The sequence below is a fragment of the Tupaia chinensis genome, unplaced genomic scaffold (genome assembly GCF_000334495.1).
Source record: "Tupaia chinensis unplaced genomic scaffold, TupChi_1.0 Scaffold000494_1, whole genome shotgun sequence".
In the NCBI taxonomy this organism is placed as follows: Eukaryota; Metazoa; Chordata; class Mammalia; order Scandentia; family Tupaiidae; genus Tupaia; species Tupaia belangeri.
In genome coordinates, this window is record NW_006160006.1 from 4,088,336 (window position 1) to 4,106,689 (window position 18,354).

At 43.9% G+C, this 18,354-nt stretch overlaps 2 protein-coding genes across 2 annotated transcripts in view; one reads left to right on the forward strand and one right to left on the reverse strand.

The window, feature by feature from the left end:
- MARCHF1 (membrane associated ring-CH-type finger 1) overlaps nucleotides 1-5,050 on the forward strand; it is a 641,401-nt gene extending 636,351 nt beyond the window's left edge. The window contains exon 9 of the mRNA XM_006156469.3: nucleotides 1,005-5,050. Coding sequence (XP_006156531.1) covers nucleotides 1,005-1,303 — 299 coding nt within the window. The 3' untranslated portion in view covers nucleotides 1,304-5,050. The remainder of the gene's footprint in view (nucleotides 1-1,004) is intronic.
- Nucleotides 5,051-7,984: 2,934 nt separating this feature from the next.
- Nucleotides 7,985-18,354, reverse strand: part of TMA16 (translation machinery associated 16 homolog) — an 18,260-nt gene continuing 7,890 nt past the window's right edge. The window contains 6 exon segments of the mRNA XM_014590890.2: nucleotides 7,985-8,213; nucleotides 10,402-10,444; nucleotides 11,945-11,953; nucleotides 11,956-12,074; nucleotides 13,341-13,425; nucleotides 14,579-14,616. Coding sequence (XP_014446376.2) covers nucleotides 8,027-8,213; nucleotides 10,402-10,444; nucleotides 11,945-11,953; nucleotides 11,956-12,074; nucleotides 13,341-13,425; nucleotides 14,579-14,616 — 481 coding nt within the window. The 3' untranslated portion in view covers nucleotides 7,985-8,026.

The window sequence follows — 18,354 nt, forward strand, 5'->3', positions numbered from 1 at the left end:
TGCGCAGTCCCATGTGATACTGGGACCAGGACTCGACAGGGTTATCCTGTTCTCTTATGCTTAATCTTTGGGGCATGAAGTGCTTCATCATGATCTAAACAGGGCAAAAGCGCAACACAAAAACCATTACTAAAATTTAGGTAAGATCTTATTACTCTGTTCATTGTTATAATAAAAATCCAAAGTAGAATCCTAAACTGTTACTATGGCTTCTCCCGATTCCCGTCAGCCCTTCCTACACCACCCGACCCACACTTTGACTTGACCACCTCTCAGGGACCTGTCCCCACACACGCTGCAGCTGGCATGGGGCAGGGGCCTGACCGTCACACCTTCGGTGCTGCCAATTTTGTGTGCCCTAAATCCTCAGCGGTTACAGAAGCTGAAGTAACCGTAAAGCTGTGTCTGTGAAGGGAAGCTTATTTCTGATCATAGCGATGTCAACTAAGAGAATATTGATGGCTAAAAATCTGACGGTTCTTGGTGACAAGGTGTACAATTGTATGAACAAACGACAAAAATCCTTCATCTGTCTCAGGGATCTTTTTCTGCTGAGATCCAGCAGCTTCCTTTCTTTCGTTCCTCGTCTCTTCCCTCCCTCCTCTTAAAAAACTCTTGCAGGTTCACGCCCGTACATACACCTTCTGACTCATCTTAAACAGATTCTAAATTCCGACTTTTTCACCGAGTGTACCCACTAGCCTTCCTTAACAATAGCAATAAGGAAGTCGACCAGTCTGAAAATTACAACACATCCTCCACACGGAGAGCAGCTAACACCACAGAGGCTAGCCAGAACATTTCCTTAGCTACGATTTTCACGATACACTTAAAATACTTGAGAGGACTCATGCCAATTCTAATACCACTTACTAGTTAACAATACAGTCCTTAGCAACATAACTTACCAGGCGGGTAGCATCTTTTGCAAGGACCATAGGAAAAACCGACCAAATCCATTGCTGACCATTTGGTGACAACCGTCTCTCTCTCGGATTCCACAGGTGTCCTCGAATGGCCATTCTGGACAAAGCTGGTTGTGGTGGCCATTGGCTTCACAGGGGGCCTCGTCTTCATGTATGTACAGTGTAAAGTCTATGCTCAGCTCTGGCGCAGGCTGAAGGCCTACAACCGCGTGATCTTTGTGCAGAACTGCCCAGACACTGCCAAAAAACTGGAGAAGAACTTCTCATGCAACGTGGGCACGGACCTCAAGGACAGCGTGGCAGTGCCTGTGTCACAGGCGGGCACAAACGCCCTGCCGTCCACAGAAGGCGGCCCCCCTGAGCTGATACCGGTGTGACAGTGGCAGTGGCTGTTCTTGCTGAAGAACTTCTTTCTAGCCCTCAGCCACTACAACTGACAGAGGTGACCCTGGACTACCCACTCCCTTCATCTCCTCCTCTGTCCTGACGCATTTTTCCTTACTTTGCTCAAAAGGGAAAGGAGAAAAACACACCGAATGGCCAGGATCCCGGGAAGCACAGAATAGCCTAAAGAGTGATGAGAGAATGCAAGCAATTTGCTAGATTCTAAGACGTGCAAGTAAAGAACGCTTTTAGGCAAGGATGAAAGATTAAATGGACATGCGACACTTTTCACAGTGGAAGGAGGAAAGTTCAAGAACACAGCCTTGAAATGCAATGTGTATTTTTTTTAGGGCCTTGTAACATTAACTATCTCATCTGGAAATAACACAATCGATTTTAAGCCTAAATTATCCCTAAGTCACAATGGAAGCAAACCTGGAGGATGCATATTTTGACATACTTTGGCAGTTAACAGATTTTTATGCCTACAGTGGAGTCCTGTTATTTTAACAGATGCATGTTTTAAAAAGTAGATGAAACACACATCTGAAGGCATTAATACCTGGAATTATATTTAAATCATCAACGAAAAGATTCAGGTTCAGTCAGCTCCACTAAATACCCCCAGGCTGAAATCGGCAATTAGGTCCTATTTCATCCGGTCTAATACGGTGCTGTCCAACAGGACTAGCGCAGCCACAAATGCAGCCACAGAAGTCCATTTTAAGTTCCTACTAGCCCCATTAGAGTAAGTAAAAACGGGTGAATTAATTTGGATGTTTATTTAACACTATAGATATGTTACTTCTAACATGTCATCAATATGAAATATTCAAACAGTTTTGTTTTTCATGAACCAAGTCTCAAATCCAGAATGTAGTTTTTACACACCTCAGCTAGAACTGACCTCATGGAAGTCAGAGTGCTACGATTAGAAATTAGGCCTCTGCCTCACTGACCAATCCAGTATTCCAAAAGAGGAGCTCCATTCATTATTTTATTTCCAAGTTTCACAAATGTTATGATTTTACAAAGTACTAAATTAATCAGATTAAGCTAGTTTGAAGAGTTAGCTGAAGTGACCATTTTTCTAAAGCATGAAAAAGCAAAGGATAGAAAGATAAAAGTCTGCAAAGTTGTGAAATTAACTTGTTTGCTACTATGAAGCACTTACGATAGGGAAATAAAAATGAAATATTTTTCTTATTAAATAGTGTGTAAGGTTTTTTTAATCCACATGAGGTGTCAACTTGAGAGATGAGTAGTTATGACTAAAAACCTAGCCCCTGTTTTTAAAAGCCAGCGGCATTTCCCTGACTCAGCTGAGAAGGAAGGCGTTCCGCAGACCTGTGCTAAGTAACACACCGCGTTGTATAGGGCTGACAGCTCTTCAGGGTGTTCTTTGCACATTCACGTAAAACTGGAGTGCGCGTGAGGCTGCGTGAGATGACAACACTGCCCTGACGTGGATTAATGACGCTAGATCCAGTGGCCTGTCAAAGGGAGATGTCCTCCAATAAAGAAAAACCAGAGGTGACTGACTTGTGTTAGTCACTCTTGGTACTGTGAAGAGGCCACAGCAACCAAAGCACGGGTGTCGCAGTGCACAAATCTGGGTATCACGTCGATGCACTTTGTAATTATCAGTGTGCTTGTTCACAGATTATCATAGGAAAAAGGAAAATAAAAACCTTTTCATGAGAAAGACAGTATTAGTAGTGGCTGACACTGAGTCCCGATTCCTAGGAGAAAAGTTAAACCCCATCAAGTGTGTGTGTGTGAGTGTGTGTGGCGTGCGTGTATTCGTGTATATATATGCAAAAAAAAAAATGTTATGGTATTCAGTCAGGAAACAAAAGGTTTAAAACTCACCTTTCTTAAGACTTTTGTAGGGCATGGAATAAATGCAGAGGAAAATAAAGTTAAGGTAACTAAACTGGACCAAAAATTAGGCACGAACACGGACATAAGTGGCGTTTAAACTAAGAGATAGACCTGCAAACCCCCTTACCTTCCTCTTAAACTGCTGTCGTGAAGACGCACGGTAAATCCATCAGTGAAGACAGGCTCCAGGGCTCCGACTGTGCCACTGTACCCAGGGTCAGCCTGGATCTGGTTTTCCTCAGACCCGACCGACCCATTTTTCCTGAGGTTTAAGCAATGGCAACATGTTCACAAATATCCTGGGGGGGGAAAATCTAGTCACCAGCAAACAAAAAAATGCTGATGCCTCTCCTGTTGGCTCTGGAAGGAAAGGATTATTTCCTTGGTCACCACTGAAAACACTGTCGATATTCTGTACCAGCTTAAGACAGAGCAGTGCAGAGCTCACTTCAGAGCAGAAAATGATCGGCTAAAAAAACCTCATTAAGGGCTACACTTAACACTAAGAAATCATTTCCAGAATAAAAAGCAAAGAAAGGCATTAATGATAAAAAGTAACCTGGTGTCTGAAATCTATACCTAAATTCTCAAAATTAACTTCTATGGGGTCTGACTTTACTGACATGAGAAAATAACACAGCTCTCTAGGGAGTTAAGAGTCGTTTATCTGCTAAGATCCTGAACATCTGAATTTCAGTTTTAAAAGCATCCACTACAGGAAAGCATCATTAAAAAGCTTTCCTGAAGCGGGTGGTTATGGGCCAACCAATCTGAACTAGTTATGTGCATTTAAAACCTAACGCTGACTACTTCCTTTGTACATTGTGTGACTGTGTCCGTTGTGCCCTTTCAAACAATGACGGGATTTGGCTTGGTGGTTGTGTTTTGTGGACTAGAAACAACCCTCAAGATGAAAGGCAGCCCAACTGAGTGGCCACGTGCTGGGCACACTCACCTGCTCACACAGGAAATGAGAGGGAATGGAAACGCAGGGCAGGCACCGAGGCGTGAGCTCCCCACTCTGCTAAAAACCGTGGCCTTTTATGATCATAACCTGAATCTTGGTATTATCAATACCACAAGCAGACACTGATGCTGTTAAATTTCTTAAGTAACAGTCCCTTATACTGTATAGGATTAAAGATTGAATTGCAGCTCTTTCAAAAACTGAAACCCAAAGGCGATTAAGCTTAAGTGCAAAACAACATACAAAAATTTAAAAAGCAAAACTTGGGATATAGCAATGCAGAAATCAGTCTTTCTCAAAGTGCACCAGCATTAAATCTCCTTGGGTACCCTAAAATCACCCATATTTTGACCAGGCGATTGGTCCTCAGAGAAACGACATCACGAACAGAAATCATAGTGACCCCAGGGTGAGGTGGAAAGACCGCTCCCTCTGCCAGACACAGCTTGCCTTGCCTTGCCCGTGAGTGTTCTGAGACAACGCAGGGGTCTTAAATGGACCGTCACAGTGGTGGCTCCACGGCAATTCTGTGAGGCTTACACTTTCGTTAGGAAAGACGAAGACCTTTTCCTTTCCTCGCCAGCCCAATGGTGCTATTACTTATCAATACAGGTGACAGGGAGGACTGTTACTCTGGGCTGCAGCATTCCCCCACACCGGAAACAAGCCCATTCCGAAACTGGAGGCGCATTAACACAAAGAAGGGTAACTTAGTTTAACTGTGTACAACTTTTGAAATTGGGCATTTGTACATTTTTTGTTTTACCTAATTCTCTTGCATTAACAATTTACTGTTTTGTGAATAATGTGTACTAAGACCAAGAAAAATAAATTACTTACCTGTGAAAGCCTTTGTATATTAAACAAGTGACTCAAACCTTGTTTGTGATTTCTGTGCTTCTTGTGGTTTTGTATTTGCAACATTCAAACATACTTGATTTCCTGATGTAAGATTTTACAGTGGGGGGACCAGCAGGTGGCGTGGTGGCCAACTATAGTTCGAATCCCGGACCTGGGATTCTTGCTTTCTCACTTCCTCTCTCTTTCTCTTTCTCTTTCTGTGTATCTCTCGGGTCAAATTAAAATTAATGAATAAAAATTAAATAATTCTTTAAAAAAAATTTCACAGTGGATTTTTAAGAAAGAGCTGAACATATTTGTAATTACTTTAAGGTAAACACACCTGACCCTGCAGAAAGGAATTAACGGGCACATCAATGAAGACAAACCAAAGGAAGTAGCACACAGACTTTGAAAGCTTGTTCATAAAACAGCGTCCAAGCCGGGGCAGGGGCGCCCACCTGTAGTGCTGGCAGAGAGAGGAGGCTCGCAATTCCCAGGCCAGCCTAGGCAACACGGCAAAGCTCAGTCTTTTTAATAAGGAAAAAAAAAAAAGTTTGAGAAAAATTGTGATGTAATCTAGAGAGGATTTTCTTACAAGGGTTGGCTATAGAAAAGTAAGTATATAGAAGCATTTTTCTACTCAGCAATAAAAGAGTGAATTCAGAATACTTTGTGACCAATAAATATTAACCTAGGAGGTTCGGTGATAGTAAAGCAAACGTCCCTTTCCAAAGCCCCGATTCCTAACGCCGGGTGTAGAGTAAGACAACAGCCATGCCCGGAGTGCCCTGCCCAGGCCTTTCCACAAGACTGCTCCCAGAGAGCTCACGCACCTGCCCGGAGCCTGCCCCGTCCCTCAAATTCCACCACCCCTTATCACCACTGTCATCAGGTGTTCAGTGACCAGTCCTGAGCTGGGTACAGTGCTCGAGATGACAGGGATGTGGGGTAAACACTAAGCACAGAAGCTAACAAGAGCAACGGGGAGGAACGTGAGGCAGAGGACAGAGAGTGGGATGCTCAGATCATCAGTCTGAGGTGCTGATCAAGAGCCAGCTGTGAGCACCGAGAGGTCCCTGGAAACTTAAAGATCACACACGTAATCCACCAGGAATCACTAAGATGATTACTCCGAAGACAAGGGAAAACTGAGTACGAGCCAGTCTCAGCAAAGGGGCAGAAGGTCCTTCTGGTAAAAGGAAGGATGAGGGACAATGACCGGCTCCAAAGCCTCAAAAAGTCCCTCAAGGAGGACATGAGGTCAGGCTCCTACTTGAGGTGAACAGAGTCCCCACGTCAGGAAGGCAAGGATGTGACTAAGGTGCTGGAACAAGGGAACAGATGTCAGGGCCGGCTGCTCTGAACTCAGAGACCTCTCACTCACCCAAGACCGTGGGAATTCAGCTGACTGGTTTACACCAGGAGTCAGCAACCTTGACAGGGGAGCCAGCCCGGCCCACGGCCTACGTTTATGGCCATCAACTAAGGACCGCTTTGACACTGCCAAGGGTGGTAAAGCAGGTGCACACAGAGAAGGCGTGTCCCCTTTCCCTTACTCTGTCCCATGGCCCTGGCGTGGACAGCCATCTTACAAAGATGTGCCCCTGGCCCACAGGTCATCCCCCTGGATGAAAGAAGCCCCCGAGAGGACATGGCTACACGAAGATCCAAAGCACAGCTTCAAAGCAGACCATCCGTCCCCTGCCCAGCAGTGGAGCTTGTCAGTATTTCTGCTCTGACGGCATGAAGGAAAACCAGGGACAAATGTCTGAGAGGGGGGATATTTGTCCTCAAGTCACTCATCGAACAATGTGGGCTTTCAAGCTTAGACCAGATAAAACAGTTCTTATTCTCTCTACTGTAATTTATGACTCAGTTTTTACAGCCATTTTGAGATAAACATGAACCAGAGAGAGGGAGGGGAACATTCCAATGACTAAAGAGATACCAACTTCTCACGTAGTCATCAACCACACCTTCACAGACCACTAAAGCTCATCAGCTCAGTTACAGCACTGAGAATTAAACAATGAGAACCTGCGTGAAGTTATGAAAATAGGCTTTATTTCTCAATTTCAGAAGTGAAGTTATAACACTTCAAATAAACTGTTAACAAGACTTAGTTGGTATTGAATTAACCCCATACAGCCTTGCCTTTTTGGTCTTGTCTTAAAAATTTTCAAATACACTTGAATTGCTTTCTTTGAAAATAAACTAAGTGATACTTACATTTAACAAATTCTGTGAAGAACAAATCCTGAACGGTCATGTTTTCAGGCTACTTGAAATATTAAATGACACTGTGCGCAACGTAACTGCCTCCTAGAAGGCGAGTAACACTAACGGAGTGTCAGTCCTCTGATCTCCACTTCCGTCTCCACAAATAAAACTGCCCCTTCTCACCATGAGGAAGCAGAAACACACGATCATAAGACGCTAGCCTGAGGTCACACTAATTTACCCCCTTTGACATAAGATTAAGAAAGCAACCTAACAGTCACGTTTTTTAACCATTTAACTCTGGCTGAAGCCATACAATCCATTAATGTCTATCATTCCATATCATTTTCCCCTATGTTATAAAAAAATAATATCTGGTCTAATGTTGAGGGGAAGGAATAGTGTATTATTATGAAAGACAACCTGAATGCCATCCCAGCTGAGGCACCCGAAGGAACTTTTTAGTCCACTCCCCAAATGCAAGGTCAGGCAGACCTAAGAGTTACGCCTGGGAAAAACTGAGAAGTTCTGTCTTCACTCATGTTGCTCCTCCCCTCAAACACAGAGTCACATTAAAAGGCCTCTGTAGATCATTTCTATGTTAGCGACTTAATGTAAATGAAGCGCAACCTTCATTTCTAAGTAGATATTGTAGCATGTTTGAAACCACAAATGGGATTCCCATCCCGGAAGAGAACAGCGAAATGGCAAACCCTTGGATCTGAGGACAAGTACTTGCCAAACTCAATGAGCTGACACGTGAAGCTTTCGGGTCATTTATTTCTGACTCAAGTAAAGGCAGTCAGTCCACTGCAGTCATTTCTTCATCCGAGTCACTGGATTCGCCTTTCAGATCCAACTCTTCCAAGTCTTTGTCCACCGTTACAACAGTCTTAGTCTTCTTCTTGCACTTCTTGGGAATTGCATCATTAGCACAAATTTTCCTCATTTTAATGTTTGGCAATTTTTTCAGATCAAAATCCCATTCCCTAGACAAAAGCAGATCAGAGAGTGTTGGTGGGAGTTGAGCCAAGTAAGCAGGAGATAGTCAATTTTCAAAACTCTGGGAGTAGCAGAAGAAATTTTATCCATTTATAGCAGATTTAGATGCATTAGGAAAACAATAATATAAACTAACTAGAAAACAACAATGTCCCAAGAACTGAGGCTTACATCCCACACTTACTGTATGTTCTTACTATGTGCAGTAGTAACAATCCCCCCCAAAAAACCTTACTTATTCAGAACTTCAGAAGCCAAATAGAAAAAAATACCAGGCAAGTTACAAGGAGGCTCTGTCCACTCAAAATTCCTCCTCCCTGACCCGAATGTCTCCCTCAGCTACGCAGTACCAAGAATCTCAAAAGTAGGAGCAACGCCTCATCTGGCAAATCTTTCAGTCAGGAAAGGTTTTCCTTTTCACACCCAGTGGTAAACCAGAGTTAAGTTTCGGTAATCAAAAACAACTGTTCTTCTTGTAACAGAATATTTTCAGTTCTGCAGTCTCAGTATCTGCTGTGAAAATTCTCCATTTGGTTACTTTAGGAGCAACGTGAAGGCTGTTCTGAGAAACCAACTCGAAGCTGCAACAGTAGCTGTGCCCATTTCTTCTTGCTCAAGGATTTCTTTGGAGGCACAACATAGTTTTAGAAATAAGGAGTATACTTATATATTTCATCAGTTAATGTTACAGGCAAAGATGAATATTTAGGGCATAAAAACAATTTAAGTCCCATGTATTTAAGTGCTGTACAAGACCTAAGTGGAGACGGTTCTTGAATTTGACAGATGAACCCTATTAGAGCTGCTTTAGTGTCTATGAGTTGAGAAGTACAGAATCCCACAGATAAGATTAAATCCATAAGTTCCAAAGAATATGATTAAATTCAAACTTAGCCAACAGCATTAAATTCCAACCAATCAACATGGTCTAATTAAGACCCAAATGATTAATAAAAATAATTTTCTAGAGACAGAGAACCAATGCTTGAAAACAGTAATTGAATCCTAGTGGCCTCCCTGACTACAAAGGAGTATGATGAGAGAGACCACTGGACCAACCAGGTCTTTTTTTTTTTTTTTTTTTAATTATTTTAAAGTTTCTTTCTTTCTTCCAGAAGTGGGGGAAACAGAGAGAGAGAGGGCATCCCCAACAGTCTTGCTGCCAGGCTCCACTCCCAGCCTCAGCCGGCCCCGACCATGGGCACACACGTGTCCAGTGTACTCAGAGAGGCTCCAGATGGAAACCAGGCCCTGTCCCACATGAGCTGGCCTTCAGAGCTTCCTTTTATTTTAAAGACGTGGGAAAGTCAGAAAGCAAGCCACTAGGTCAGGACTTGAACTGTGCTCGGTCATGTGGGGTGTCCAGCGCCTTTACCACCACAGCACCTACTGGCCCCAGGAACTTTCTTTTTTTTTTTTTTCCTTTGCTATAGGGCAGTGCCTTTACCACCACAGCACCTACTGCCCCAGAAACTTTCTTTTTTTCTTTGCTATAGGGCACGCATGCTCACCATAGAGAGATAGAGACAGAGACACATAAAGCAAGAAATCACCCCTAACGGGGATGGTCACACCACAGTCCTTCATCCTCCATTCTCCTTTTGAGATTTTGGGGACACACGCACACTCACCTGGCATGAGTTTTTTAAGCCGCCGGGTCTGGGACGTGAACCACAGTTGACTACATGGGACTCCAGTGACATAACCATTATGCCATCTGCTGGTCCCAAGAGCTTTGTGCTTTATTTGCCCTTGTGCTACTGTCCCAGCCCTGGACTAAATGCTTGTTGATGCCTTCGCCCCTTCCCCTGGTTATCGTGTCCCTTAACTATCTTCCCTCCGAAAGCGTGTACAGAGGAATCCCAAGGATGAGACTCTGAGTCCAAGACTATTGCTGTTTTCTTTTAAAAAAAAATAAGAACTGGGAAGGAATAATGAAAACAAACTCTTTGAAGTACTATTTTAAATTAGTTAGAAAAACAAATAAAAGATACACCGTGTAATTACCATTTCCGTGTACAGCAGGTGCTTCAAACCCTTACCTTCCTGATAAAATAAGCAAAGGTAAAAGCGGCCCATTTCCTTTTAGCTTGATGTCTAGACTCCAAAGAAAAGAAATTTTATGCCTCATTTATTTTACATGCAGTTCCCAGGGAACCTGTAAGGCACACTCACCGGAAAGTTTTCAGATTACTTGCATTTAGGATGTCTGGAATCTCTGGGAAAGAGAAACATTTGTATCTGTCAGGAACAGTTTTCTAAATTGTATCATTCTACAGTCTCCTCATTCAGTATCTCAGATACAACAAACAGTAATTGATAGCAAGCACATCCAAAGAAAAACAAAGTATCAAGGCACTGTATAATTAATATGAAAACTCAGCTGATGGGTCAGCAGGGTGTGGTGTGGTTAAAGGTGCTAGACTCCCACTTAGCTGACCGTGAACTGAGTCCTAGACCTGGCAGCATGCTTTCTCATTCTCTCTCTCTCTCTCTGTCTCTCTGATGAGTACACATGCCCTATAGTAAATTAAAATAATAATAAATAAAATTAAATAAGTTATTTTTAAGAAGTACACTTGGCAAGTATAAAGAGCCTAGTTGAAGAAGGTAACTTCAGAATGCTAGTAATAGGGGCCAGAGGTGCCGTGGTGGTTGAGGGCACTGGATTCCCACATGGCTGACCGCCGTTCGAGTCCTGGACCTGGCGGCTTACATTCTCACTTTCCCTCTCTCTCCTCTCTCTGTCCCTCTCTGGTCAAATTAAAATAAATTAATTAAATAAATAAATAAAGTTAAATAAAATAATTCTAAAGAAAAAAACCTACTTAACTTACAAATAAAGAGAAACAGTAAAGCCTTGCTTTAAAAAACAATTAGAATCCTAGTAGTAAGTTCTACACAAAACTTGTATAACAAAACAGACCCATTAATGAAGTAACACTTGTCCTTTGAGCACCTGCAGCCATATGCATCCTTGGGTAGACACCAGACTGAGGCTTTGCAAGCCCTAGGCTCCCTCTCCCACCCAGTGCTTTTCTTCAGTGTTAACAACCTGGTAACAGACAACCCCGTCGTGAGGATCTGTGCGGCGTGTCACAAGCCTAAGAAAGAACATTTGATTTCTCCTGTCAAAAATGACAGTGGGGGAACCAGTAGTTTGTGTAATGGCTATGTCGTTGGACTCCCATGTAGTCAACCGTGGTACGAGTCCCAGACCCAGTGACTTAAACTCACACCAGGCGTGTGTGCATGCTTGCCCAAGATCCCGAGAGGAGAATGGAGGAGAAGGGATTATGATGTGGCCATTCCCCCTGGAGTGTGATTTCTCACTTTCTGTCTCTCTCTCTTTCTGGCGAGCGTACACGCCTTATGGCAAAAATCTCTAAAAAAAGAGAGAGAGAGACAGTGGGTGTAGTGTAGCACGGGAATTACAAAAATGAAAGGGACATGGTAGTACCCACTCTGAGGAAGCAGATAAGGCCAGGATGAGAAGAATGACCCCCACAGACAAAGCTGGTACCTTCCAGAAAGGAAAGGAGGACTCACGGTCACGTGGAAGATACCATGTGCTGGACACAAAATTGACAGCTTTGCTGGGAAACGAGTCAAAAATTATTCGAAACGAAGAAAAGAGAATCAAAGGAGAAAGCCGAACTAGCGCGCTGACACGAGGCACAAATCTGAACCACGCGTTTCGTGGGCAGTGAGCACCCACCGAGGCCGTAGCGCGGGCCACCGTCTGCCTGATGACCGCCTCCCGGAAACAGTGCCGCCGGCCCTGCCTGTCTCTGATGCTGTTGTGTAACTCAATCTGCTCTAGCTCGCCACTAAATCGATTCAAATACCTGGAAAATAAGAAAATCATGCGAGTTACAAAGTCTCTATTTGGCTTTTATTCACTTAAAACTTAACCCCTGCCCTCCTCTTCTCTTTCCGTTCTCCCTGAGTCCCCTGCATCCCCGCCTCTCTACCCCGTCCGGGGTAGCTCAGCCACCTCCTTGACGTTAGTGACCAGGCCAGTCTGCCAGCAAAGCCCCTCCTGAGCCATGACCCTCAGCTCCACCCACCTACTGGATACCTCCATTCAGACATGCCCTAGTGGCCTCGCCTGTGGCACATCCAAACTGGGCCTGCCATCACCTGCCCACCCACCTGCTACCGAACCACTGCACCCACCCTGGACCAGCCCATTTACCCTGCTGCCCCAGCAAAGGGGGCGGGCAGGTTCCGACCTTCATTCCACACGCGAGCCTTCACTGCACTGAGCCCCCTGCTCCCTGCCTTCATTCCACACGCAAGCCTTCACTGCACTGAGACCCCTGCTCCCTGCCTTCATTCCACACGCGAGCCTTCACTGCACTGAGACCCCTGCTCCCTGCCTTCATTGCACACGCGAGCCTTCACTGCACTGAGACCCCTGCCTTCTTAACTTCTCCGGAAGCTTTCATGTCCTCCCACCACCACTACCTCTTGCCCGAGGTGTCCATCAGCCTCTCCACGGTCTCCTGGCCAAGGCCACTGTCCTCTCATGACTGACCTTTCTCAAGTTAGAGACCACCGCCCAGGTGTGGGCTCCGAGAGCCTCCTACAGCTCCCAGTGGCCTCAAAGAAGGCCTGAACTCTCAGATGACACCTGGGTTCACTCGTGGGCCGGCTGTGCCTCCTGTACCTGCCGCGTTTCCCTTCTTGGCCTTAGCTCAGTCATATTAAATGTCTGACAGGTCACTACACATGGCACCCCTGTTCCCAGCTCTGGCTGTTCAGAGTTCGTTCTCTCTTATACTGGGTACTGATGGGTAGAGCAGTGTGAGGGGAAAGGGCAAAAGATCAACTGACCTTGCCTGTCTACTGACCCTGACCCTTGAGGTGCCAGATTACTCGACACTTCTCCAGGAAACCTTTCCTGATCCAAAGAAACTGGGCACACCACACCACTTGAAGGGCCAGGACATGACAACACTGCTCAAGTCGGGAAGCCAGGGATGGATCCAGCCTTTCTGATAATAAAGCCCAGGTACTCTTCTGCAAATCCAGAACAGAGCTGTCTCTTAAAGAACAAGGGCACAGAACCCTCTTCCCTGATCCTTGCTCTTAATACGCCCAGTGTTTACCTTTCAATTAACTCACAAGCGTCTCTCTTTGAATATCCCCCTTTGTGGGGGTCAAGATGACTTTGAAACCACTGCAATTTCTCACCTATAAACAAGTACCAAGATAGTTAAGCACCACAAGTCACCATTTAAGCAAAGAGATATTCTTTATAATTCTCACATTAATGTGTTTAAAACAGAACCAAAATTTATTTCAATGTTAAATATAAAGCCCTGTGTGGGCTCAAAGCTAATTAAACCAGTCTGTCAGAAATTAAATTGTCACATTTTAATTTAGAGAAGAGACAGAAGTGGGAGGGATGCTCTTCTGTGTGTGTGTGTGTGTGTATATAATATATACTTTTCAATATGGATGCACAGGAAAAAAAGAACGTGAAGTTCTAGGCATTTAAAAAGCAAATGACAGAATCTGTCTAAACAGTAAGAAGGAAATGCTGCCAGTGCTCCCTGCTGACCCGGAGAGCCCGCATGCACCGTGCTGTGTTGGCAGCTCTACAGTCTCACCCCATTCGCAGAGGAGAGGTCAGGGAGCCCGTCGGGGCCCTAAGTCAGTGGGTGTGCTGAGCACGCCCACACTGCCGGGCACTGCAGAGCAGCCGGGACACATCACCAGGAGCCCACAGGGCACACCCTGAGGGGCGCCTCTGACCAGCATGGCCCTTCCTGTGGGACTTCTCAGTACCACAGATCAAGACACGGCCCCACAAGCACATTGACACCTGTTTAGAGATGCTATTCTAGTACCTGCCTAAGCATGAGAGATGAGGCTCGAGCACCTTTATGTTACTTAGTAACAAAGTCTAATAGTTACTATTTTTAATCCCCAACTTATGAAAATTAATAAACTAAATTTGGCCAAAAAATATTGTAATACTGAAATATAAGCTAAAGATACTGTATCCATATTATTAAACATTACTGTTTCCATAATACCTAGGCCATAATCCCTCACAATACCAATGGTCAGGGAGTTAGAATTACACCTCAGTTAGATGTAGGGAAGTGTGTAGACAGGTAGACAGGTAAATATAAACTTCATTTCTGGAAAATTAAACTAGAAATGATAAACACATTTTACTTTAAAAGTTTAATTACTGATCTTTTAAGTAAATCTGATAAAGTAATTTCATTTTGATAAAAGTATTTCACTAGAGCACTGAAAAACAACAAAAATATTAGGTCTAGAGCAGAAATCCACTAGACTCTAGTCAGAATGTCAAATAAGAAAATTCACTTACCAATAAGGTTAAGACGTAAGGCCTTTTCATTCTTCAATCTTAGGGGAAAAAGGTATACACGTGTTAGAAAATTTCCCAAAGGATCTTTTAAAATTCTGTCAAAATCACACCTTGGCCACTAGGGCAGGGACTGGCCCCAAGAGACGGACTGGAACAAGAAGTTGATTTCTTGCTTATAAAAGAACATAGACTGAGAAATAGCAAATAGGTCCTGTGAGACAGGTTTTAGCTCCTCTGACCACACAAACAAAATGTGACAATGTGCTGACCTTGGTGCAGGCCCACGTGCCTCGGTATTTCATGTTTCATAAACCTCAAATATACACAATAATATTTATTTCTAAAAAGATGAAAGAAATCTGTTAAAAACTGCCCAGAGGACCTCAACTCAATGATCAATCTTTCACACATATCAAATTAATTTTATTAACACAGAAACACTGAGCACACACTTACCTTTTAAATTACTGGAACGGAGTATGAGAAACTTTTAAGCTCTTCAACGACTAGTGGAAGCCTATACGGGCCTCAAAAACGCAAGCGAACCTGACTGGATTAGCGAGTTTGCTTGGGCTGCGGCATGCAGAGGATCTGGGCACAAAGGGGTAACGAGCGGTGCCCCCAAGACCAAAATGCATCATTGTCATCTCTTAAACTCTGCTGAAAACGACAGACTGCTTTCCAAAGTGTGAGAGAACTACAGCAAACCCAAACAGTACAGCAACAGTAGAGCTGGCATGTCTCTTACTGCAATATCCTGAACAGTCACCGGAGATCTGACACGTAGCTAGCCGCTCGGAATACATCAGTGAACCGAAACAGCCATGGCCCCTACCCTTCACTGTTAAGAGGGTACATGCACTCACCAGAGAGAGACAGAGGAAGAGGAGAAAGCACGCCCATCGGAATGGTCTTGTCGCAATCCCTCCTCTCCCCTTTCAGTATTTTTGGGAGCGCATATGGAGTATTTCCCAAGCTGCCAGGTCTAGGACTTGAAACACACAGTCAACTATGTAGGATGCGGCTGACCTAACCACTAAGCCACAGAACCCACCCACTCCCTGTCCCTTCAACAAAGCTTAAAATGTGGAAGGTAGTGAGACCTACAAAAGTGTACTTAAAAAGCACCAAGAGACTTTCCAAGATGGAAAAGCTTTCCAGAGTAAGTAACCTTTAGATGTGAACACGCAGAGAAGTTACTCAGTAGAGAAGAAAGGGTGGGGCCAGCAGCTAAGGTTGGTGGTTAAGGGCGCTGGACTCCCACACGGCTGATCACAGTTCAAGTCTCAGATGTGGCAGCTTGCTTTCTCACTTTTCTTCTAACTCACTCTCTCTCACTGTGACCATCTCTGGTCAAATTAAAATAAATAAAGTTAAATAAAACAATTCTTTAAGAAAAAAGAGAGAAAGAGAGAGAGTTTGGGGGCATGGAAATGAAAAAAGGGAAATCTTAGCTAAAGAAAGCTCTGTTAAAGGGGAGCTCACGCGGCTCTCGTCCGTAAAGGAGTAAGCAGCCAGATTTATGCTCCCGTTTACACAACTACAAAGTGTAGTAATAAAACAAAGCCTGTTTCAGGCACAGAATGGAAGGAAATACTCGTAATACAAGTAACTAAGCAAGAATTCCCATGCGGAGTATACAAACAGTTGTTGCTACTTAATTACAGACAAGTCCAGACCGAAAAGGTCCAAAGATCTGAACAGACTTTCCGCTGAAGACACACAAATGACAATAAGCAAATAAAAAGAAGTTTAACGTCGCTAGCCATCAAGAAACAAAAAGTAAAACCACACTGCAACACCACTATACCTTCCTAGGTTAGTTAAAAGTAAAAATAAAACCACCCAAAGAAAAAACCCTAACAATATGGCAGGTTTGGAGGGATATGCAGTAAAGGCTGGTGGTAAAAATATAAAATGATACCATTACTTCAGGAAAGGCGGTCTATTATATGACTAATCATGCACCTACCATTGACCCAGCAATTCCTATAAGCTTAAATTTACAAACTCAATTTCTCATAGACTGAAACAAACATCTACCATATAACCTAGAAATTCCAGTTTTAGGAAATGAGAGAAAAATGAAAACATATACTGATACAAAAACTTACACGCTGTGATTATTCATGGCAACTTTTTTCCTAACACCAAGAGGTAGAAAAAACATTTTTAAATGGTCAGACAGTAACTTGGAAGTGGTGGTGGCGGGGAGCAGTCTCGCACCTGCCCACCGGAGCTCCAGAGAGCCAGGCCCCAGGTCACATGAAGGACGAGGACAGGCACTTTCCAGTGAAGTGCTTGTAGCAGCAGGTGGCTGGCCCTCTGTTTGCAGACCCCCTATAACACCAAAAACTGTGAAAACTCCATATGCTGTCTTCCTTCTGGCTGGAACCACCATCTTCCAGTCATTCACCAAAATGACGAACACAAAGGGAAAGAGAAAGGTGATAGTGTAGACACCAAGGGAATGGGCACTGTTCAGAAAGGAATGCACCACAAATGTCACTGTGGCAAAACTGCAGAGTCTACAGTGTGACCCAACATGCTGTTGGCATTGCTGCAAATAAGTTAAAAGCAAGATTTTTGCCAAGAGAATAAATGTGCATATTGAGCTTAAGCCTTCTAAGAACAGAGACAGTTTCCTAAAAACGTGTGGGGGGAAATGACCAGAAAGAGAAGAAAGCCAGAGAAAGGGACCTGGGTTTCACTGAAGCACCAGCCTTTGGCTTTCTCCACCCAAGAAGCACACTTCGTGAAAACCAATGAAAAGGAGACGAGTTTCTTGAACCTATCCCCTATGAATTCATGGCATGATGGGTGTTAAAAATAAACAAACTATGGTCTACAAAAAAATATTTTTAATTAAGTAGAATTGTGGTGTTCTCTCCCCAAAGCAAATTTTAGTGGGGTTCTAATTCATTCTGTAATCTTTGCTCAAATATAATGTTTTTTTGTTTGTTTGTTTTTTGTTTTGTTTTGTTTTGTTTTTTTTTAGCTGAAAGATGTTGGCTAGCTTATACAACAAATAAAATTCAATTGGTTAGGAAAAAAAACTCCACATTTCTTCACCAGTGAACGGGAACCTGAATGCCGTAAGGCGGAATAACGCAGCCAACGGGTGGGCAGCACACACATAAAGTAACTAGTCAGTCTCACAAACATCTGCTAAGGCAAGGCAGCTGGCACAGGCCAGCCTCGCAGTGCAGTGGTTAAGCAAGCACCATGCACTAGGAACAAGATACCAAGGGGCCAACTGCAGCGAGTGCATGCTCCTGTGTACCCCAAATCCTGACTGGATGGAGACATGGAGGAGAAAGGGTGTGGCATGACCAGCCCCACTTGGGTTTGCTTTCTCTCTCTCTCTCAAGATTGACCCAGCAATTCCTATAAGCTTAAATTTACAAACTCAATTTCTCATAGACTGAAACAAACATCTACCATATAACCTAGAAATTCCAGTTTTAGGAAATGAGAGAAAAATGAAAACATATACTGATACAAAAACTTACACGCTGTGATTATTCATGGCAACTTTTTTCCTAACACCAAGAGGTAGAAAAAACATTTTTAAATGGTCAGACAGTAACTTGGAAGTGGTGGTGGCGGGGAGCAGTCTCGCACCTGCCCACCGGAGCTCCAGAGAGCCAGGCCCCAGGTCACATGAAGGACGAGGACAGGCACTTTCCAGTGAAGTGCTTGTAGCAGCAGGTGGCTGGCCCTCTGGTTGCAGAACCCCTATAACACCAAAAAATGTGGAAACTCCACATGCTGTC